Source organism: Platichthys flesus, chromosome 6, assembly GCF_949316205.1.
Source record: "Platichthys flesus chromosome 6, fPlaFle2.1, whole genome shotgun sequence".
In the NCBI taxonomy this organism is placed as follows: Eukaryota; Metazoa; Chordata; class Actinopteri; order Pleuronectiformes; family Pleuronectidae; genus Platichthys; species Platichthys flesus.
Window position 1 is genome coordinate 15,681,962 of NC_084950.1, and position 24,280 is coordinate 15,706,241.

At 43.2% G+C, this 24,280-nt stretch overlaps 2 protein-coding genes across 3 annotated transcripts; one reads left to right on the top strand and one right to left on the bottom strand.

Moving 5' to 3' along the window:
* The first annotated feature begins 856 nt into the window (after window positions 1-856).
* On the top strand, window positions 857-16,150 carry LOC133955461 (potassium/sodium hyperpolarization-activated cyclic nucleotide-gated channel 1-like). Its single transcript, XM_062390310.1, has 8 exons — window positions 857-1,512; window positions 5,632-6,055; window positions 6,894-7,055; window positions 7,927-8,145; window positions 9,165-9,311; window positions 10,429-10,669; window positions 12,012-12,176; window positions 12,888-16,150. The coding sequence occupies exons 1-8, from the start codon at window positions 857-859 to the stop codon at window positions 14,411-14,413; spliced, it is 3,540 nt and encodes a 1,179-aa protein (XP_062246294.1). The 3' UTR covers window positions 14,414-16,150.
* Window positions 16,151-16,425: 275 nt separating this feature from the next.
* Window positions 16,426-24,280, bottom strand: LOC133955462 (pyruvate kinase PKM-like). Of its 2 annotated transcripts, none has more exons than XM_062390312.1 (11): window positions 24,147-24,280; window positions 22,850-23,028; window positions 22,638-22,729; window positions 21,069-21,200; window positions 20,782-20,968; window positions 20,418-20,688; window positions 20,182-20,332; window positions 19,935-20,087; window positions 18,440-18,606; window positions 17,119-17,300; window positions 16,426-17,029 (listed from the first exon to the last, which is right to left on the bottom strand). In XM_062390312.1, the coding sequence occupies exons 2-11, from the start codon at window positions 22,998-23,000 to the stop codon at window positions 16,923-16,925; spliced, it is 1,593 nt and encodes a 530-aa protein (XP_062246296.1). In that variant the 5' UTR covers window positions 23,001-23,028; window positions 24,147-24,280; the 3' UTR covers window positions 16,426-16,922. The 2 variants fall into 2 exon arrangements, with proteins under 2 accessions (XP_062246296.1, XP_062246295.1); XM_062390311.1 differs by having other exon boundaries at window positions 24,151-24,266.

The window sequence follows — 24,280 nt, forward strand, 5'->3', positions numbered from 1 at the left end:
TTGATAGTAATGTGTTATGAGTACGAGAACCAACAGCTGTAATGTGTATTCGTCCCTATAAGTATCTTTAATACCTCATGTACGTGTCAGTGAAAGTTTGCAGATTCCCACAGAACTTGTCTTCAGATTATGACACACCAGTATCTTATTCTCAACGAACACGTCAACCAACATGTTTGGACGATGATGCATCAAGAACAAACTCTGTCTCTCTAGTGAACCATCAACCCCTGCATGCATCTCATCCTTGAATCATCCCCCTCCAATGGTCCTGATTGGGGGGGGGGGGGGGGCGCATGCATGTGCCATCCTGGCTTCTATGGCAACCCGATAGATTAGCTCCCATCGATATTCAGGTTATTGGGAGGCGGGAGGCTGATGGATCAGTGATGTCAGAGCCCTCTTTGAATGCCGTGGCCGGGCTGCGATGTGTGTCATCACCTTGCACTGACACAGAGCCGTGGTGGAGTTTTTTGGGGGGGAGGTGGGGGATCATGCGTTGTCATTGAGAAGCTCAGCAGCAGCAGCAGCAGCAGCAGCATTCTCCCACTCCGGCACGTCCGACGCTCAGCAGCATGCTGCATCCTGATGCGCTCTCGTCTGCACGCTGTGGGGTAACCTGGATTTACACGCATTTAGCCGCCCGTCCATGAGCCACGGATTGAAGCGGCCACGTATTGTCGACGCATTCTCAATGTTTGAACCGGGGGGAGAGAGGCACGTCCCGAGTGCCAAATAAGAGACGACCTGTCCTGCGGATGCGCCGTCACTGCTCCTGCCTCCAGCGGCTCCCCAAGTCTGCGAGATCCATGATTTATCCCCCTGTTTTCCCTTAGAGCGCATCTCCTTCCCCACAATGGAAAGGTTCCAGTCGTCCATGCGCAAACGGCTCTACAGCTTGCCGCAAAACATTGGGCAAAAACCCTTCGTGAGTGACGAAGGAGACAGCGGAGACAAGGACACCAAGAGGAAAAGTATCCGGCTAAAACATTTGTCCTCTCCGTCTCCTGCCAGCAGCTGCAGGAGCTTTGAGGAGGCCAGGAGCGAGGACTTGGAGAGGGACGTGATCGTGAAGACCAACTTGAACGGGGACTGTCGCCTGTTCAGGGGCAGCATCTCCTCCATCACCGGGCGCCATCCTCTCGGGTCCGACCCGGCGGAGCAGCGGCGCCTCATCCCCGAGGCGGACGCCTGGGTCGGAGAGGGTTTCCCCGATGAGAGCGGCCCCGGGGCCCAGCAGCGGGCAGCGGGTGGTCCGAGTGGCGCAGCCGGGCAAGGGTCCGTGTTCGACCAGTCAACTTTCATCAAGTTGGAGGACGCCGAGCAAATCATACCCGAAGATGAGCGGCTGTACCAAGCCGGCTTCATGCACCGGCAGTTCGGGGCGATGCTCCAGCCGGGTGTCAACAAGTTCTCCCTGCGGATGTTGGGGAGCGAGAGGGCCGTGGAGCACGAGAGGGAGCGGGTCAAGTCTGCGGGCTTTTGGATAATCCACCCGTACAGTGATTTCAGGTAATTTATCTGCAAAACAAACTTTCTTTTATTCCAACTGTAAAAATAGTGCTGCAGCGATCCTCTCACAATAGGCTCAAGTTGAAAAACAGTAAAACTCTAATATCTCTCATATAGCTTATTTTAATGAAAGATAAGTTGGCACCAAATGTGATATGGTCATTATGTATTATACACCAGAACATAGCCACGCTAATTGTAATAGAGACACAATACAGCCACAACATCTGTCCACCAGAAGGGAGTTTTTCCAATTGGATCACAGTGAAGGTATAATGATGACATAATCAGGAATGTGCAATCAAAAGATGAATTTGCCTCATTGATCTGCACCTTGAATAGAAACATGTAAATGGCTTTATATATGACATTGATCATTTTTCTAAAGCCTTCACTACACTTACACTGCACTGGCCATTCTCACAGGGAAGTTAAAGAACTCTCATGAGAAATCCCGTTATTAGCACAATGACATAATATACCAAACACGTGCAGGATGTTGATATGTAGTTGCTGTTTTGTTTGGTTCGGAGAAATGTGTGTGTGTTTGTTTCTTTCTACACAAGAATGGCTTTATATCCTACCCAGCAATTCTCTCATTGTTGGGGGTCATTTCTACATTTCATTGCATGCTGCACACAAACAGCATTCTGATCACCGCTGCCATCAAGGGATTTTCCTGACATTTAACCTTGAGGCTCACTGTCATCATATTTTCACCGGCCAGTTGTACTCCGATGTGTGTCACGGCAGGTTTTTTTTCCACTCATCTGAATTACACTTTTTTTTTTTATCATTTAGCAAGGGCAATGGATTACAGAGAGTGCAGCAGGGGCTTGGAAATGGGGTAATCAAAATAGGGTAACATGACCATTCAAGATATTAGAAGCACACATCAGGGGAGATTATTACAGCACAATTAGTCTAATGGAGCAGAGATGGTGTGGACAGGGAGGGGACACACCGCCAAACGTTGCACACACACACACACACACACACACACACACACAGAAAGAAAGACAGAAAGGGATTGAAATGAAAATGATGTTTTAGAGGAATCAGGGCGCCCAGCTGTTAACTCTGTGTGTGAGGTACGAGGTCTCATAACTCCGTGCTCGGTTCGGGTCCCGCTCTGAGCAGGAGCAGGGGCTGCGGCACCTGGTGTGGGCCCCTTGAGGTGAACAATTTCATCTGCAGGTCCCCTTTTAAGCTGCAGGTGTAAACCTTTGCAACATTAAAGATTATTTGGGATTATTTGGGGGTTATGAGACGCGGCTCATCCAGCACTGCACATGTCATGTGCACTCCTTGGTATCTGGAACAGTTGTGGGCTGACCACTGTTCATCAGCTCAGTGTTGTGTAACTGGTGCGTCTCCTTTGATTTTTTTTCAAGCACAATCTCCCAGTTTATAGCATAAGTAACTGCTGCCTTTTCTGTGGCCACAGCAGCAGACATACTGAACTGGCACGTAAATATGGTTAATATGATTGCTGGTGGGACTGAGCCACGGTACAGGTGTGTGTTAAGCCACTGAGCCGCATGCAGGCTGTTGTGCTTCAGCTGAACTCTGGCAGCAAGAGATAAGTATCTCTAGTACAAATGTGATCCCTTTTCAGCTGTCCTGATTGATCTAAGCTTCTTTCACCATTTTAAGCCTTTTTGTGTTCACTTTGCTTGTAACGCCCGACTCTTTGTGCTCTCATGCTCTTTAACGTAGTTGCACTCTGACCCAAATAGTGCAAGACTCAACTTTGGACCCAGTAGAGGTCCAGAGTCCCCACAACTGTCGTTTTTTTTATATGGTAACACCGGATTACACCAGCCAGTTGTCTGTCCTCTGTGGGCGGAATGCTGCGTGCACAGTCAGCTGAGGAGCAAAAAGGATGGTCTGCAGGGGGACAGCAGTAATGCACTGTCCCCTACAGACCTTTTTTTTTCTTTTCGGTCCAGCTGTTCCAGGGTTCTGCAGCAGCGGTGTGACGTGTGCAGAGCAGTAATGCTAACTACTCAACATCTGGCTGATGGGAGCTGACTTCTGGAGATGACATGGATTCCCAGGAGATAACGGTGGATTTAGCCCCGGAGGGGATCTGCAATTAGGACCAGTGTGTCACTGCAGAGACAACAGGCAGATGAAGAGACAAATGCAAATGCTTTGTTTGGCAGAGTTCAACAGAAAAGTGATTAGAACAAATGGCCACCCTGCCCTCGCTGCTTCCCTCGCTTTGTGAGGTTCTCCCGTGAAGGTCTGGTTCAAGGAACTAGGTAGAACCAGGATGACATTGGGTTAGGGTTGTTAGTGGCCTCTTTCCTAGACCCTCGTTTGAGACCAGAAAAACTCAGGGACATGCTTTTAAATATTCTCTTCTCTTGAAAGTAATAAGTGTTCAGATCCCACAGGGTGGTCCCTGCGTGCTGTCTCACAAGCTGCGAGAACCATCAAGTGGTGTAATGCAGCCCCCCCTCAGGCAGTTTGTGCACGCCCTGTAGGTTTGTCAGGCTCCTGGTTGGATTGATCTGTGTTTAATTAGGTTTCTGAAATAGATCTGTCATGCAATCACACGCATGCATGCTTTCTCAGCTCGCATACACCAATACACACTCACGATGGTAACTGAAACTCTCCATATCTTAGCTGGCGTTGGTGGGGCTGAGCTTTGCTTTCCGCGGCTGTAGGTTTCCTCTGATGCTGTAAAGTGCAAACGTTAAATATTCCCTAATTCACTCACTGAAATGAGCTTGAAGCTAAATCAGTGAAAAAGACATAAACTTGACAATGTTGTGTCAGATAACAGGATGTGTTTACCTGGTATGATTCCATAACTTGATTCAGGTAAATATTTATTGCTGTTGGTTACTATGAAAGTGACTAAAATCAGCCTCCTTTTCTGTATGATTCTAGACGAAATTGAAAACACTGTCGCGGACACTTGAGGATTTAGTTAGTTATGAGAATCAATGTTTCCTCATGAGCAATTCAAATGGATTCCAATAACCCATTTTCCTCTCTATTCCTGTGGCCACAAGCCCAGTATTGAGCTGAATTAGCACAACACTGTTGCGTTCTTGCTTTGTTCATGTTTACACTCAGTGTTTGGAACAATGTTTGTACAGTTTCTACTCTTTTGAACCTTAATCTCCTGGATTTTGAATTAGAGTATGAGACTGAAGCTGTACAGGGCTTCATTTTTATTTGAAATTACTTTACATCATTTGTTCCCTCTACCAGGAAGGCTATGTTTCCTCCCCTGTCTGGTTGTTTGTTGCTGGGTTTTACGTTTGTTTGTTTGTTTGTAAACAAGATTACAAACAGACAAACAAAACATGAAGTAAGGAAGAATCCATAAAATTTTGCTTTGGATTCAGATAAAGGGGCAAATCCACAAGTTTTTTTTATAAATTAACGTTGCCAATGAGAGCGGATTTTGGGGCATTTTTATTATTATGTATGAATTTTGTTGAAAAGCAATCAGGCTCATGTATGAGGTGGATATCTATATATAGATTAAATTGACTGAAATGTGTTTTTGTGGGGGTATTAGTCTGTCTCAGCTACTGCTTCGGGAAAAGGGAAAAAGGTTTTACCACAATGAAATGTATTACAATTTTTCTGATACTAAATATATACCCACTTCATGGTTGTGTTTTATTTTGAACCAATACAAATTGGGGTTCCCAATACACAATTTCACAGTGTTAGCATTTGAGAAGTAGAAAGCGCCTCAAATCAGCATTATTTCAGTTGCATCAAAATTTTCCAACAAATGTTTGTTACATACCACAAAAACATCAAAGCTAAATTATATATATTTATAATGCTTCTTTTTCTTCTTCTTTTAGTAGCTGGACCAGAAAATGTTTGTCTCTTTATTTGATGTTCAAAATAGTTGCTGATGGGGAGGGTTTATCTCTCCACACTCAGATCTCTAATAAAATCCCCCAAAATGTCTGAAGGTCACTAATACATGCTGACATAAAATATTCAGCTCACTTTTTCTGTCAAGCGTCTAAGAGTGAAGTTTATGATGATTTGTCTAGGGGACTGTACCTGGGTCTGAATGACTTTGTCCTGCTGTTATTTAGAAATGTGAGTTATATGTGTCCCTGTGGGTTTCAGGTTCTACTGGGATCTGACCATGCTGCTGCTGATGGTGGGAAACCTCATCATCATCCCTGTGGGCATCACCTTCTTCAAGGACGAGCACACGCCGCCCTGGATCGTCTTCAACGTGGTGTCCGACACCTTCTTCCTCATGGACCTGGTCCTCAACTTCCGCACGGGCATCGTGAAGGAGGACAACACGGAGATCATCCTGGACCCGCAGAAGATCAAGATCAAGTACCTGAAGAGTTGGTTCGTGGTGGACTTCATCTCCTCCATACCGGTGGACTATATCTTCCTCATCGTAGAAACGCGCATTGACTCCGAATTTTACAAGACGGCCCGGGCCCTGAGGATCGTCCGCTTCACCAAGATCCTCAGTCTGCTGCGGCTGCTGCGTCTCTCCAGACTCATTCGCTACATCCACCAGTGGGAAGAGGTAGATCCTGCAGGGATGAGCTCAGATCTTCATGGGAAACCTTGCACAAGCTGGTTATGTGTTTGGGCATCTTCTGGATGCTCTGAAAATGGAGCTGTAGTAATTGGTCAGAAGATATTAATAAGAAGCAAATATTTTCCTCATTTTAGTAGTTATTTAAGGAAAAACAACTATATAATAGCATCTTATGACTTTTGGTTTAGAATTGCTGTTTTTTTTTAAAGATCACCAAAAACCACCCAAATGTCGTCTTGGAGCATATGACAGGCATTTTATTCCATGAAAGATTTTTGTTTCATAACTATAAAAAATAATAATAAGTTCCAACCTCTCTCTCAAACACTCAGAGCTAAACAGAGTGGCATTTCAAACACCAGTACATTCCTCATAACCGCGTACTCTTGTCTGGATTATTACATTTTTTATTTAAGCATCCAGGGAAAACATATGAAGCTGCTTCGTGTCATTTCTCGAAATTACAGAGTTAATTTGTTGCATCTCCTCTGAGGTTCATGCACAGTCTCACACAAACCACCTGCTTAACGACAGACCCTATACTTTCCAGCATTATTTTATTTGTATTAATCCAAACGAGGCTTCATTCCCCTTAGAGCGTTAATGTTGCTTGCAGAGAGTTATGCAACAGCCACTTGGTCTATAGAAGATTAAGTACAGTGTGGTCCGGTATAGGACCCATGTATTCGTCAGCCCACACAGCACTGTCTATTTCAAATCCTCTCATCGCATGAGAGAGAGTCAGAACTGTTTTGCAGATTTATTTACAAAGAAATGCATGTTGTGGTTTCAGTTGCATTATTGCTGATAATCTGTGCCGCAGGTTTTCCATATGACCTACGATCTGGCCAGCGCCATGGTGCGTATCATGAACCTGATCGGTATGATGCTGCTGCTGTGTCACTGGGATGGCTGTCTACAGTTCCTGGTGCCCATGCTGCAGGACTTCCCTCATGACTGCTGGGTCACCAGAAACAAGATGGTGGTAAGTGGATTATTTATGTGTCAGACAGACACCGTCCAAATGATGTTTCTATGAAAGACACTAAAAACCCGATTGGTTTCAGAGGCCTCATCACGTGAAGGATGAGGTCCCACACAAACACGCACAAAAGCTTTGTTTTTAGTTGATGCAACATTTTCTGTATTTTTTTGTCTTTGCTCTCATCACTTGTTGTAAGTGGGTGGATCTGATTAAGGTGATGTTGCATACTTCCATGGACCAATCAGATTTAAGTTACATTTAAATCAAAATCTGAAAGCGATTGGTTGTTTGTAATCAAATCCCACCCACACAGTCCTGATGAAGCAGAATTGTTCAAACTCTAATTTTCATTGTTGCTTCTTTAGACATTTTATATATGTTATCTTTATGAATGTTAGCTTTTCAACAATAAGATGAAATCAGGCAGCAACAATTTTAAGAATTGATTTATCCTTTGTCTTTTAATTTTCAGAATAATCTGAAACATTCGCTAGTTTCAGCTTCTGAAATGTCAGGATTAGAAAAATTCTTTGACATTTTTAAGGCTAAATGATCAATTTCTTATCAATGAATTAGTCCTCAGATTAATGAATAATGAAAATAGTTAGTTACCGCCCTAATCATATTCATGTGTTTATAGATATTTTATCAATTGTCAATCTGAGCAAAGGGTATTTTAGTAGGTTCACTGGTTATTGACCAAAAACCAGGACAAGTAAAGTGATGCAAGTGCAAAAGTCTTCATTCATGATTTAAGGTGATTCGAGATTCTCAGTAAATTGCTTCAAGGCAACAAACCTTCAAAATTAGGTCCTCATCACCTGTTGATCTTAAAATGCTTTAAAACGTTTTCTCTCCTCGTACGTTGCAGAATGACACGTGGGGTCAGCAATACTCCTACGCCCTGTTCAAGGCCATGAGTCACATGTTGTGCATCGGGTACGGCCTCTACCCCCCCATCGGCATGGCTGACGTGTGGCTCACCATCCTCAGTATGATCGTGGGGGCTACCTGCTTTGCTATGTTTGTGGGGCATGCGACTGCACTCATCCAGTCTCTGGACTCCTCCAGGAGGCAGTACCAAGAAAAGGTGGGGGGGACCTTTCCCTATATGTCACAGAAAACTAACCTTTTAGTCCATAGTAGTTGAAATCAGTGGTGAAATACTACTTTATTCTTCTATTCCACTACATTTCAGAAGAAAATGTTATATTGTGGCCCATTTACTTTTCATATTAAGGTTTTACACTCAAAACATATAATCATTTACAAATGCCATTTTTTATACATAATAAGTATTTTTACCTTTACTAAATTTGAAGTACATTTAGCTGATAGTAATTTTCTTTTACTTAACTATGTTTTTGAGGGCGAGAGTTTTACTGATATTTTTTTTAGTAATAGTATGTCAACTTTAATTTATTTTTTCCATTGTGGTGCAACTTTGAATTAAGGATGAATATTTAGTCCATGATAGATTTTTAAATGCAATGGATGTGGTGATGTTGGTAAGTAAAAAATTGAAAAAGCTTTTGGTCCAGGATGTGAAGGGTTTTTAACCCTATGTTTTTAAGTGTGACATTGATACACGGCAACCAATCATCTGTGCTACATTTAGGTGTGAAACGCTTCACAGATAAAGTCCCTGTTTGATGTGACAGCAGCTGTTGTGCAGGTTAAACACAGAAAATGGAGGCTGACGTTGGAAATGGCTAAATCCAGAAATTGAAAACCAAATCGAGAGTTACAGCAGGATGTAGCATACATAGATTAACACTCAGGATCACTGCTACTCTGCTGGCAGAGCACACGGCTGAAGGACACAGTGGTTAATGTTATTAGCTGCAGCCTGCAGAGCACAACTGTATTTGTCAGATGGGACAGAGGCACAACATTGCACTGTGGGCAGGTTTCACAGATGGCCTGACAGTTGACTGTTAACATAATGAGACACATTATAGTCGACCTCTGAGCCAACACATCAATCACTTTAATATATTCATTTTGACATGGCTTTGCAGTAGTACACATATGTCTGTGGAGGGTTTTTCTCTTAAATAGTGCTATTATTTCTATCATTTTAATAATTGGGCCTGTGTTGTTTTACAGTATAAACAGGTGGAGCAGTACATGTCCTTCCACAAGCTCCCGGCCGACATGCGCCAGAGGATCCATGACTACTACGAGCACCGTTATCAGGGCAAGATGTTTGATGAGGAGAGCATTCTGGAGGAGCTGAACGAGCCACTGCGACAGGTCCGAGTTCACACAATGATCGTTGTCCTTAAAACGATGTGGCTGATGATGCTGTGTCAGAATCTGTCAAAACAGAAATACAACATGTGAAAACGTTACCTTTGTATAAGTGCTTTGGAAGCAGATATAATTACTTTTCTTCTGTGAACACCTACAGAACACCTGCTGGACAGTACATAAGAGTTCATTATCATTGATAAATGCATTAATACTTATTTTTATTATTATATTAATATTACAAAATCCCCTTTATCTTCTAATAGTCAGTTATGAATATAAAACAGATAAATATAATATATAACAATTTTAAACAGTGGCGGTGAGAGTGAAACATTACCAAAAATGGTTTTAACAATATAATAATAATACTAATAATAATAATAATAATAATAATAATTGTTATTGTAGTTGTGATTTTCTGCCTCTCAATTAACAATGTTTTTATATTTGTCAATGGAAAATATGTGAATTAGCAACGTGATAATTTTTGCTCTAAATTGTTTACACTTAGTTACTGATGTAATCTAATGTGCCTCTCTTATCTTTGCACGATAACGTTTATAGTCATGTAATCTGATTAGTAATGACTGGAGATTGTATGAGGACAGAGCACCTCATTAACGGAGCACTAAGCCGCTAACCACCCTGCTTTTATTCTGATTGAAACATACACACATCCCTGCCGGCTCTGGTCATTTCTCTGCCGTAGGCAAGATTAGGATTTGTGGGTATTTTCTTCTTTTCTCTCCCATTAATCATCCAACAACCTCTCAGGTTTATCTGGTTTCTCTGTTTGTGAAGCCGTTTATGAAATGGTTCAAACCAGTTCCTCCTCCTGCAGTGGCTGATGCTTCAGGGTTGATTCTCCAATGATGTAATTTGTTATTATATATTGTCAACTCAACAATATTTTGGCAGATTCTCACCAATCTTAATAGGAATATTATTAACTTTTGGTGTTGATGGATCAAATGTCAAAGTCAAGGTCAAACACATTTTCCAAAATATCTCCACAAAAAATATATGAGATTATGTCAGTGGGCTCCCTGACAGTCCTCGTCTGTACTGCCTATTTCCTTTCCTAAAGTCTAAAACACTGTGAGTGTGTTTCCTGCAGGAAATCATCAACTTTAACTGTCGTAAACTTGTGGCCTCCATGCCTCTGTTCGCCAACGCCGATCCAAACTTTGTCACCTCCATGCTCACCAAACTGCGCTTCGAGGTCTTCCAGCCGACCGACTACATCATCAGAGAGGGAACCATCGGCAAGAAGATGTTCTTCATCCAGCACGGTGTCGTGAGTGTCCTGACCAAGAACAGCATCGACATGAAGCTGTCTGATGGCTCTTATTTTGGAGGTAAGATCTTCACGTAACTTTCAGGGTGCAGTGTGTGCTAACATGTCCTGGAGCTGGCAGTGGGTCAGTCTGAATGTAAGTGAAGGAGTGGTGATAGCATTAGTTGTTTTAATTTATTTATATATTTTTTATATTTATTTTGCTCAGGCACTCAGCAGATTAACTTTTCAGACAACTGAAAACAATCCACATCATCTCCTTAAAAGGTCTCAGGACTAAAGAGGAGCAAAGCTTTGTGATCTTTGATTCAATCTGTGGGGTTTTCCCTTTCGTTAACATCGCAACAAAGCTGAAATCCACATGTCTTTATTTGCTATTGCCCTTGTTAAATCATCTTAACCTGTCATTGTTTTGATCCAGCAGCAAATAGCACAGGCTCAACTGTCCCCTCATGAAACCACATTTAAGATCAGAAGATCACGTATTTTATTTGGATCTACACCAAATTGCAAAGACAATGTATCAGTCCCGTAAACATTCCAATTTTCTTTAAATAAGATCCATTAGTTCTTTTCTGAGAAATAAAGGAAAATGTTAAAGAACGTCCTATCTCGCAATTCTGAAGAAAGTGGAGAAACAAATCTTGGATCCATCCCTTGATCCAGACCACACCAGAATGGAGTGGGTTCTGCCGTGGGTTATGCGCCACCTCTCCACAAAATATCGTGGAAATCGGTTGAGAGGTTTTTGCATAATCCTGCTAGTTAACAAATAAACAAACAACAGACAATCAGCTAAACTTACTTTACTTAAATGTTTAATCAAAAGACCCCAGCAGACAGATGAAAGTATTAACATCTTTACGCTTTGGCTCAAAAAACTAAATACACAAACACAGATGGTGAATGAGGACAAAAAGTTTGTGTCTGAAACCAAAACATGGCAAATAAATATCTCAGAAATCCTGTGTTGCATGTGTGATAACTGGATTAAATCAATAAACAGGACATGACAGAGGGAGAGCAAGCCTGAGTGCGTGTATGTGTGTGTGCGTGTCCATATCCTCAATATGTCTCTCCTGAAAAATATGTCTACTTTTTTTTTTTTTTTAAATGGCGCATTATTTTATTTTTCTGATCTGGCACGACAGATGAGGTCAGGCCAAACTGTAAGCTGCAGAAATTGCATTAAGTGCTCCATCTGTGGGCTTCAGAGGCATCGCTCTTTTCATGTTTTATCGTCTAACGCCTAACCCTAACCCTCACATTAATATTACTTTGCTTTTATGAACCAATCCAAAAAGATGCAATGAATTCTGTGAATCTCTGACTTTTACTCAGCGGGAAGTCTTTGAAAGAAAACCGCATAAGTAATTGTTTTTTTTCTTCTTTCGTCCCGGCAGAGATCTGCCTGCTGACCCGAGGCAGGAGGACAGCCAGTGTGCGAGCAGATAACTACTGTCGGCTGTACTCGCTCTCCGTGGACAACTTCGACGAGGTGCTGGAGGAGTATCCCATGATGAGGAGAGCCTTCGAGACTGTGGCTGTCGACCGCCTGGACCGAATCGGTGAGTCCTTTGCCAGGGGATAAAACCGGTCCAATAAATTCATAGCCATTTTAATGTTTTGCAGTTGAATATTATTTACTGTTATTTTGAGGAATTTGAGGGTTCATGAGATTATTATTATCAATTTCTTTGGTAATAGATTAAATATTGGATATTGGATGGTTTTATATTGTTGGAACTTAAACATTTATTTAAAAAAATTGGTTAATATCAGAGGGGGAAGTGGAATAAATTGCTACTTACATTTGGGAAAATTCTTTTAATACTGAATGGTGAACTGTTACATGTATAGTGTGTTGGAATAAGTGGATTAATTTCCTCGGAATTATCATGTAGTTGAGATTAAAAAGTAGCATAAAATAGAAAAACCTTGAGAACCTCAAAGGTTTGGTTCAGTAGAAACGTAAAAAAAGTACTTAGTTACTCTTACTTTATTACTGTATTCTTCACATTACAATTTATTTAATTTCAAGTCTACTTTTATTAATACCAATTCAACTTGTTAAGTATAAACTTACGTCTCAATACTTTTTGAGTCCTCACCGCCGCTGCAATACAGCGCTGGTCACCTGTATATTGTTGTTTAACGCATTAGGTTTCCCAATTGCAACAATGTTGATAAGATGAAAAGTTTCTCGAGATATGTGTTCCACAGACAGACTGATTTCTGGAGTTAATGCTGCATTAACCTTATTCTTCTCCTCTGTACAGGTAAGAGGAACTCTGTTCTTCAGCATAAAGTCCTGCATCACCAAAGCTCTGGTACACTAAACTTCCAAGAGACTGAGATCATCCAAAGAATAGTGCAACACGACCGTGACATGGCCCAATGCACACAGCTGAATCAAACCAGCGATGCACAGAGTCTCAACCCTCTTCCTGCTTCCCCGTCACCCATCCCAGTTATCTGGGCTCCGCTGGTCCAGGCCCCGCTCCAGGCTGCTGCCACCACCACCCCTCTGGCTCTGGCCTTGGCCCAGCACTCACATCTTCCGCCCATCCTCTTCCACCATCCTGTGATCCCAGGCTCTGATTCCATGAAGGACCCCAGCTGTTATCCAAGAAGAGTCCATGTTGGAGTGAACACCTCCAGCATCGGTGGGTCAGGGCATGGTTCACCCACCAGCTCCACCCTCAGGACACAGCATATTTCCTCTGGGCCTGTGTCGCCGGTACTGATGTCCCAGCCCATCTTCACCAGCAGCCTGCAGCCCCTCAACCCTCTGCCCATGCACCAGCTCATGCCCCTGCCCCCGCCCCATCCTCCCCACTCCGGCGTTGCCTCTGTCTACCCTATCAGCCAGACCACCGTCTCCTACACCTGCTCCGCCCAGCTCCATCCCCAGCCCTTCCACGGTGCTATGACCACCCCACACTACCCTATAGCGTTCCTCCAGCAGGGGGCACCAGGGAGGCTAGGAGGGAGATTCCCAGCCCCCTCCGCCTCCTACATAAGCCCACTGATCTCCAGCTCAGTCGACCCCATTCTAAGCCACCTGCAGCAGACCTCTCACGCCACACTGCAACAGACGAGGTCCAGTCATGACAGAGCAGGGAGGACACCCAGTGTTCTGAACCTCCCAACTTTTCCCTTCATCACCAGCACCCAGTCCTCCAGTGGATTTATGCAGCCAGTGTCTGCAGTCGGAGACGGAGCCGCTGCCTCTCTGGCCCAGCACAGCCTGACAGGCCTCCAGTCTGTTTTCCTTCCCCAGGTTCTTCCCGAGCACTCAGCGCTCGCCTCCCTGGCCCAGTACGGCTCTGCAGAGGTGTCTCCCTGCTACACGCCTCCAGTCCAAAGTCCCAGAATACAAAGCCCTGTGAGGGGCAGGACAGTTTACCAAAGTGAACTCCCAAGCACCATGGGCTCTCACTGCCCTCTTACCCCTCAGACCTCATGGCCTGACAGGGTGGCTTGTACCCTCAAAGAGAAGGCAGAGTCCTCTGTGAATCTCTTTACCCAGGAAATAAAGACTATCTCAGGCTCTCATAGCTCTATACACCAGGAAAGGCCCCCCTCAGAGGGAGCAGCGGGGGCGTCGAGCCCCTTCTCCTCCCCCATGGCCGTCAGCAAACCCTACAGTTCCATCCCTGGTCAGGCTACTCCTGTCAGTCGGACTCATTCAGTGTCTGAACATCAGAACCAGTCTGCTGGCGTTCACTCTCCCCACGTTAGATCTCCCTCTAAGATATTAGAGGCCGAACACAAACAGTCCGAACTTCCCTCCAACTTGTGAGGTTCAGACACACCCTCCTTTTAATGCCTGAACACAAGGGAGATCATCCCACTCCTGGCATTGTTCTAACAACTGCTCTGTCAAATTCTGACGTGGGAGGGTGTGTTATTCTAATCACTCTGACGATCAATGGTTTCCTTTTTAATCCGAGTCAATGGATCGTGGATAATGATGGACAATGACAATTTGTTTTCCTTCAAAATATTGTTTCTTTGGATAAAAATGAATGAAATATTAATTATGGATATATATATATAGAGCACCTCATGAAAATATAAATTGTTCTATGTATTATATTATAACCTTACTGACGTATTTGTTTAAAACCCCATTATCAAGGCAATTTTATGTAACCTTTTAGTGACACCTGTTTAGTTGATATTTATTTACATCTGTTACACCCAGTTATAATTGAAACCGAAATTATTGTCCTTTTTTATAATTGTGTATCATTTTTCCATTGCTGAGCAGAACGTGTGAATGCGAGGTCCCCCCTTAAGAAATGTGAGGAGAGTCGGACAGTGCACTTTGCTTGTTTCAGAGATCAGCCATTGTAAACGTTTGATGACGGCACGTCTTCCATGATAGCGTTCCAGCAATATTGCACACCCGCATGGGTCACACAGGAATCAGAACCCGTTCAGAGACAGGGAAGTAATGAATGTAATGTTTGTGTCAGGGAAGTGGAAGTAATATTGAATGTGTTGAACATGAAGGCAATGATTGTTTTGTGTTTTTTGTTTTGTTTTTAATAATAACTAGTTTCAGAGACAACGCACACATATCCATTTGTCCCTTCACAGCTGCAACGGCACACGGCGAGTCGCACAACTCATGCCAACTCATTTCAGTCCGACACCAACTTTGGTACAGAGCAAACATCTGAGTCAAGGTCGGTGTGCCACTAGCATAGTATGCAATAATCTGTGTTACTACTAAAGGTACTGTGAACTGAAGAACTTGGCGACGGGCGAGATGCCGATTTTTTAGTTCGAGCAGATACAAATGAGGGACTCAAGCAATTGTGGATAATCAAACATCTTGAAACCAGCAACGCACTAAGATGGATGTGAATGTTTCTTTTACCAGTCAAAGGGCTAAATGCAGATACTTGGGCAAATGGTTGATACGAAAACCCTCCTGGGTCATATTGCTGCATATTTACCTCTAACATGTTAATGGTTTGATTGTAAAATCGGTCTTCTGTCCTTGAACAGTTGCTGCTTTGAGATGCTATGCTGAATCAATAAGACGTGTTTCACGTAATGTTTTTTTTTTTTTTTTTTTAAACCAGACTCTTAAATCCTTCGACTTGTTAATATGTTAATGTGTTTCAATCATGCTTCCATCTCTGGACCCTTGGCTGGTGATGAACTGTAAAAGCAGCAAGGCGCCAGTCACCAGGAGGATCCTGTCTGAGGGTTTTGTCTGCATGGTGACTGACCCAGCGGTTTGCTGTGACTCTGACTCTCCCCCGAGGGAGGAGAGATGCTATCAGTCACTAGCCCATCACTGCCAGTCAGCTTCAGCGATCCCTCATTACTATTCTCCCCCGACCCCGCACCCAAACAGCACCTGCCGAGGGGAATCGGCTCATATTGAGAAATGTCAGTCATTCATCTTTGAAAAATTTATTTCTCATGTCGCTGCCTTTTAACCAACAAATCTGATGATTTCATCACCCGTGTATGTTTGACAAAACATTTTTAGCTACTGAATTCAATGCAATAACATCACATATGGTCAATGATGCTCGTCCAAACTGTTCATTTCATTACCAGAGTAAAGTGAGCAGGCATCGAGGAGGCTCTGATGAAACCCTGGTGAACCTTCACACTTTAAGCCGGATAATACATTGAGAACTTCATGGTGTTGTTTTGTACTAACATTTAAAATAGGCAGGATTATAATTTGTCATATATTTCTCATGTCAATAAAAAAGAAAATGATTTGCTGTGTTGATGCTGGATTAGTGTATAAAGGTGGATATTCAACTCAGCACTACTGAAAGGTTTGATTAAAATCTTTATTTTATACTTCCAAGTAAGTTCAAAACAGACACATACTATTCATACATAGGATAAATAGTGGACAGACCTGATGTTCCCTGTCCTGTTATAACCGTTTTACCGGTTTAACCTGCTTGAAGGCTGTGTTATCATATTATTCTGATTGTCTTTATTTTGTATAGATTTTTTTTAGTGAGGTGGTTGAAAAGTTGCATATTTTACCTAAGAATATAATCATGACTTGAAAGCCTCTCTGGGATAGAAGTGGTGAAACACAACAAATCAAGTTCAGACTCAGCAGCAGGATTGAGACACTGGACTACACATGTGACAGGAATCATGGAGTTACAATCTGTGAATGACACCATCGAAGGAGCGGCCCTGGTTTTAACTTTCTACCGGTCACGGCGACCGACACAAAAGAAAAATCCAACATGGGGGTGGATGACCATTTACAGGAGAGGGGAGGGGGAGCGGTTACTTAGGTCCTTGGGTGAAGCTTAAGGCACCAGCACAACTCTCATGGTGTTGGTGTAACCGGAGCCTGGGCGCCAGCCAGTCACGACAATGGCCACATCACCAGACTTGAAGAATTTGCGGTGTTTGCCTTGAGATGGAGAAAAAAGACGAAGATTAACAAACTCCTCTCCTTCGACAAATAGAAATTATACGGTTGAATCAACGAAACCAACTCACCAACTTCCAGGGCAAAGTTCACACGCAGGTCAACGTCCTCAGCCCAGACGTCGTTGGCGGGCTTGGTGTAGAGCACAGGGTAGATGCCGCGGTACAGGTGAGCCTGGCGGGCCGTCTGGCCGGAGCGGGTCACGGCGATGATGGGGGCACGGGGCCTGTACCTTGACAGCATGTGAGCGGACCTGCAGGAACCAGGAACAAGTCATACCAGCGATGTAGAATTAAAAAATTGTAAACTCCGACACTGGTCTGGATGAAAGCCAATGGAAACAAACTGCACAGGTACTTACTCTTGCATTTACAGAGGAACATTATTATTCATTTACAGTCGTGTTTGTATCCAACTGTTGAATGATCACTGTCCTATGAGATCTACATTCAATAGCTAGTCTGTTAGCTGTAGCCTTGCAGGTAGTGCATAATGGGGTTTTTGAGCTGCCTGCTGCTGCAAAAAACATTATTGCTGCTTTCAGATCTGCACTGAACTCTTGAATTTACCAAGTGGGGCTGTAAGTGAAAACAAAATTGCAAATAAAACATTTAAGTGTGCCCATGTGAAAAATAGGTGCCATGTAGAAGAAACCAATGCAAATGTAAACTTGGAAAGATTTGAGAACCTTTGTGATAAAAACCAACAGGGACACGTATGTGTTGTAGAATTGATCTGCAGCAGAATTCACAAGTCACGTCCTGCTTCCTGTATGTTGTACCCGGCACCACCCCTCGCCTGAATGTTCTGGACATTCTCCTGTCATTGTGAGCACATCTAACCCAGGAAATCTACTGCTACGTTCTTCATAAGTGAAATGCAAAATGTCCTGACCCATATGTTTGGACATTTTCCAGAGTTCGTGTAGGAAAATGGCTTATTGAAGTGGTGAGAATGAGCAGAAAGATGTTAAAGAACTCCACAGGGTCGATAGACGCCTTTCACATCCGAGCAGTCTCTTGATTGACTGTTAATACAGCAACATTCCCTCTAACTGCTTTGATTGTGACATTGTCTTTACACAAGCCACTCAGCTGACAGGGGTATGTCTTCTGCACCATGTGTTGTGAGGATGAGCTCCCACATGGAAAGGAATTAACAGGGAGTTAAAATTAACTTGTTAAATGTCAGGGTTCACATCTCAAAAGGTCACAGTGGACCAAAGGTTGTACGGTAAAGGCTGAAACACTTCTCATACGAGCTGTGGGCTTGTGTTACTGAGAGAGCAGAGTCAGAGGGATAAAAGGACCAGTTTCTTCGCTCTTAGTGGGCGACGTGGAGGATATCATGACTCACAGCTATATAGAGATTTACTGGAGGTGCACTTCTCACCTGCCAGACTTGGTGAGCACAATGATGGCACTGGCGCAGCACTTGAACGAAGCCTCAACAGCGCCGATGGCGACGGACTCTGTGGGGTCACGGGTCAGATGAGAGGTGCGACGCAGCTCCTCGAACATCTGTCTGTGGAACATGGCGGCCTCGGCCTCACGGGCAATCTGAACAGGTCGAAAAAGACGATTACAGAAGAGTCGGGCTGCAGTCGCACAGAAAGTTGTAACTGCAGGAGTTAGTTTGTATTTTAAAAAGGACAAAACAAAGGGCTGTTATGTTTAGTGCAGAGGTCGTCATACCTGATAGCACAATGAGACATGAAGCTAAATATCAGCAGCGGCCATGAGGTCCCGGGACTGTTGGCGTGCACTGCGGGTCCTCAGACACATGCTAACTGAGCGACATGATAACACGGTTAACGCACAAGGCAAGACTTTAGTGGGTGTTTGGTAGCAGATGGAGGGAGGGGTGCAGCAGAGATACACAAAGCCAAAATAAAATACAACAACAACAACAACAGCACCAACAAGTTGTTAGTGAAACCCAAGCTGATGTGTTCAAAGTGTGGAAAACATGCAACTCATGTCTCAAAGAACTTTCCTGTCATTCAAAATCTCACAGTTTAAAGTTGATTTCATCTTGGTCACTTGTTTACTAGTGATGATATTTATGATCACTGAAGGATGCATTTTTATGATACGCATATAATGAATATAAGAGTGAAATCTTGTTTCCGAAGCAACAGGCAGCTTATTTTTCACAAAACAGAGTATTTGCATGTGAGACCCCTGTAACGTTTGTCATTAAAATGTTGTAATCTCTATGAAACAGATTCTATATGTGACTATGCACAATCTGTAGGCGTGGGAGAAGATTTTGTGGCTGGAGGTCTTCCGGTTTATGGTTTGACCATTGGTGTTTGAGCAGGCTTGCCTGCAGTCAGAGTGTGGACAGCAAAAGAGGCAAAACACACTGACTGAAATGTGTTGGTTGGTATAGATTAGCCAAATCTCATCCTGACCTAAAACATCGACAAATGTTTTTGTTGTTTATGTTTTGTATGGAGACTCAGACTTAGCAGTGCTTGGCCAATGGAAGATGGATTCTTGGTCCACATGTCTGCTGTAACTGGAGGCCCCAAATATTGCTGTTGCCCCTGACAGTACTTTAGTAGTATTGCCAAATGAGCTCCAAGATTCAGAAAGTTGCTGTTTGACAGACATCTCTCTAGACTCAGATGGTCGAGATTTCCAAGAGCAAATAAATGTACTATGTGATACAGTGTTAGGTTTGGGTGCTTTTACTCTGGAAATAAAGGCTCCCTGTCACTGATAGATTTTAGTGAATAAAGCTGGTGCATGTGTATCATTCACATTAAATTTTCTCATCAAACTGTATATAACATCCCAAACACTTGAATATTGTTGACATCTACACATACAATAAACATGCCATTGTACTGAGGGAAACAAATCAAAACATGTGCTCTTACCTTGTGCTGTGTAAGCACGGCCTCCAGGGGGTAGTCTCCCTTGGCGGTCTCACCGCTAAGCATGATGCAGTCATTGCCATCCAGGACGGCATTGGCGACATCACTGGCCTCAGCACGAGTGGGGCGTGGCTTCTTGGTCATGCTCTCCAGCATCTGTTAGAGAAAACATTATGTCATGTATGTCAGTATGCACACTTTGGTAGATTCGTTTAAAAGACTGCCTCCGGGATGGTTCAGTGTCACGGACCTGTGTTGCACAGACGATTGGCTTGCCGATCCTGTTGCACTTGCCAGTCATCATCTTCTGGGCGATGAAGACCTTCTCTGTGGGGATTTCAATTCCCAAGTCTCCGCGGGCAACCATGATGCCATCGCTGGCCTCCAAGATCTCATCAAATCTATCGAACAAAAAGGACAAATTAGCTCATAAACACTTACTGTGTCTTAAAGCTGCAGATGTGGTCAGTTTTGACTGTGACTCACCTGCGCACGCCCTCGTGGTTCTCCAGCTTGCTGATGATCTTGATGTCCTTGCCCTTCTCGCCCAGCACTTTCCTGACAGCATGAACGTCAGCAGCCTTACGGATGAAGGAGGCGAAGACCATGTCCACACCCTGCTCCACACCGAACTGCAGATCCTGAATGTCCTTCTCAGAGACAGCGGGGAGATCGACAGCAGCTCCGGGCAGGTTGACGCCCTTCTTGCTGCCCAGAATACCGCCATTCTCAATCTCACACATGAGGTAGTCCTTGCCTTGGGACACACACAACATAAAGAAACTTAATTTCCACAGTTAAGCTGAAAGAACTTCCATAGTGGCTGTCAGGTGTCTATTTGTATGCTTACCGACTTCTTTGACCATCAGGGAAATCAGACCATCGTCAATGTAGATGTGGAATCCAGTCTGCACAACCTTGGTGATGTTCTTGTAGTCGAGCCACAGAACTTTCTCATCACAGTTGTCCATGTACTGGTCGTCGAGGGTGAGCTTGATGGTCTGACCCTTCACCAGCTCGACCTCAGCGGTGCCACTCTAAACAAGCCGAGGGGACACTTTGTCAGTTCTCTGCAGGAAAAACCTTGTATATATGTTTATTTGCGCGATAAATCAATCTCTGAGTTTTGAGACTCACTCCCTTGATAAGTCCGGTCCTGATTTCTGGGCCCTTGGTGTCCAGAGCAACGGCCAGTGGTCTGTAATCAACAGATCCTGCAACGAAGCTCTCGGCTGCATCGCGGACATTCTTGATGGTCTCAGCGTGGTACTGCACGATGTGGGGAGACATTGAAAAACAATGAAAAAACATTATTGATTTGTAATGCTTAATTATTACAAAGATGCTATGATGTTTTCATTTAGGTGTCAAATTATTTAGTACATTAAGTTTGTACAACAGCAGGTGGACATGTCATGCAGGCGAGTCACATAACTGTATGTAGTCAGCCTTGAGTGACAACTGCAACACATTTTTAGAACGTGACATTGTGATGTTACATTGTGCAAAAATAACTGCACACAAACTAAAACATTTCAAATACTTTCCAAAATATTTGAGCTTTAACCTTAACAACACAAGGTCACAATAAATTAAATCTAACTCTGGTAATTTCCAAAGTATCAGGACTTTGAAGAGATCAATTCTTAAGAAAGAGCCACATGGACTCGGAAGAAGTATCTTTAGTGGAGGAGGGGATGTTTTTTTGTAGCGGTCGACTGTGAGGTTACTGTTGGTTACATCTGCGTAATATTCTAACAGGTTTCATAGTCTCTCTAGAAACAGTGAGACTGGATCCAGAGGAAGTGGAACTCCGACAAACACAGGTTCTCCTTATTTCTGGATATTTCCTTAAATGGTTTCTCTGTTATAATGCTATTATTCTCGAAATCTCCCATTTCTATTTTTCCACATGGCCCTAAAACTCTGTCATGGATGGATCTAGTAATGACATGTAACAATACAGATTAACATTGTCTAATATGAACACTGTGTTCAGTTAGTAATAAATGTCTGACTGTGGCCCCTTGTCATGCCTCCTGCTTGTACTGTCGCTGCACGCCTTGCACTCAGAAATGACCTATTTATAGCTGCACTGACAACTGACACACCAATGAGACAGAGGTCAAATTTCCATAACGAACATATGCCAACGTTCTTGTGATATTCTGGAGAAGTTTATCCAGAGCTCAAACCACAACTTAATGCAAAAAAAAATAAAAAATGATTCAGCAATTCTGAGCTCTCCTGCTGCTGCACAGCCACAAACAAATCAACACACTTAACCTTTAAAGTTCAACGTGAGTGTTGGTGCTACAGCCAAGGAAAGAGAGACGGTGCCTCATCTGCTCAGGTGACAGTAAAAAGGTGAAGAGGCTTGACTTTTAATGGTTAGGGGTAAGTCGTGTAGGATTGGCTGAGATACAGTTGGCTCACCGGATCGAGCTACAACTCTGAGCCAGCACCGAAGGGGCTAATACAAGCCCTCGGATCATATTACAGTTCGCAAATCACTGCAGTAATGTCACGCAGCTGTAAAGGGCAAAGTCACGCTGAAGCTCTCGAAGAGGCCAAAGACTCCGTCTGCATTCATACTCTTGGGCACGTTAGACGTGATGTCATGGCTTTGGCATTTCTTTGACATTTGGGGGTTGATCACCTGGTGTTCACTAATGGGGGTTAAGATGTTTCAGAGCAGAGACTCACCTCATGTGTGCCGTGGGAGAAGTTCATTCTTGCGATGTTCATCCCAGATTTGATCATTTCCTTGGACATTTCCACAGATCGGGTGGCAGGTCCTACATCGAGACACATGGATCAGTGTGAAAATCGATGGGTGGTGTGAATATTTTAAACATAAATATATATGCTTTAATCATTGCTTAAGATGTGCCCTGAGGAATAAATCGATATCTGACCGATTGTGCAGATGATGCCAGTGTTGCGAGACACGGCAGGTTCAGAGTCGATGTCGAGCAGACACATGTGCTCTATGAAGGTATCCGCCATGGCAGCATGCAGCTGCTGGGTGTGGATGATGGAAGATCCTGTATCCTTTGACTTCAACATGACTGGTTCTGTATCTGCAGGAAAAGACCTGAGGAGACGCAGAGGGAAACAAGAGCGAGACTGATGAGCTCCCAAAATACCTGTGACATTTCCTCCAAGTTGAATAAAAGATTTTTTCATAGGTCACATAGTGTTCATAAAACAGTTCAAGTCATTACATTACTAGTGTTGACACAAGAGCTTCACTCAAACCCAGAGGTTGTGATAGAAGCTACATATAAGCAAGAAATGGTCCAAAACATTCCGTTGGAACTAAATCAGAGAGCATGACAGAGGATAGAATAAGCATTTGAATGGAAAAGTAAACACTCATAATAAGGTGTGACATCTGTATGGATAAATCTAAAGTGTACCAGTGAGTAGTGGCTGTGCGGGCCGAGCGGAGAGAGCCTCTGCACAAAGCAACAACAACAGTATGTGCCTGCCTGACTGCACTCTCCCACATTCCAGCAGGAGTGTAGTGTATGTGCAGCCGAAGAAGAGGTGACTCCGGACTGAGACTAACGCTGCTACACACACACACACACACACACAAAGAACAACTGCCTGTAGCATGCTCATTGAAAAAGAACATGGTCAGCTGAGAGTTTTACTGACTGCAAGAACATCACCAGAAAATACAAACACAATCTAATCCGTCGTTATTAAATTACATAAGTTAAATATACATAGATACAATTATAGATACAAAGTGCAGTTAAATACAACACAATGAGCAGACCTGAGACAGTTAAATGAGGTTCATTATAGCAGCCGATATAGCTGTATATTTTTCTGTATAAACTGTTCCAAATGAATTAGCCCCAGTGGCATAAATAAAGTTTGAATTTGTATTGAATGATATATAAAACATACATGACAACTTACACTCAGTTAAAGACCCATGTATGTAGTTATGAATAATTTATTATTCAAAAAGTCATCATAAGGGCAGTGGAAGCTAATTCCTATAGAGTAAATCCCCATGCAACAAATGTAATATTAGTAATATTAAGTACATGTTCATAATTTGATTAAGAAGTAAAAGTTTCTTCGGTTTAATTATATAAACAAAAATAATTATTATTATATGAAGTAAGTGTATTGTTAGATTATTATGAGTCTCTGAAGACAAATACACACACACACAAACACTGTGGTACTCACCTACTGAGTGAATTTCGCAGGGACTAAAGCTCCGCCGGTTCTGCCGCAGCCACCGCTTTTTATTGCCCCCCACCAGCCGGAACTACTTTCCTGTGTCACCAACATGCCGTGACACAGGATATAGGGCGTGACGT

Coding starts and splice junctions, on each gene's coding strand:
- LOC133955462 (XM_062390311.1), bottom strand. CDS start 24,251: ATGTTGGTGACACAGGAAAGTAGTTCCGGCTGGTGGGGGGCAATAAAA. Junction 21,201..22,637: donor TCTCCCACGGCACACATGAG/GTGAGTCTCTGC, acceptor CACATCGTGCAG/TACCACGCTGAGACCATCAA. Junction 17,030..17,118: donor GAACTTTGCCCTGGAAGTTG/GTGAGTTGGTTT, acceptor CTCCATCTCAAG/GCAAACACCGCAAATTCTTC.
- LOC133955461 (XM_062390310.1), top strand. CDS start 857: ATGGAAAGGTTCCAGTCGTCCATGCGCAAACGGCTCTACAGCTTGCCG. Junction 6,056..6,893: donor ACATCCACCAGTGGGAAGAG/GTAGATCCTGCA, acceptor TCTGTGCCGCAG/GTTTTCCATATGACCTACGA. Junction 9,312..10,428: donor TGAACGAGCCACTGCGACAG/GTCCGAGTTCAC, acceptor TGTTTCCTGCAG/GAAATCATCAACTTTAACTG.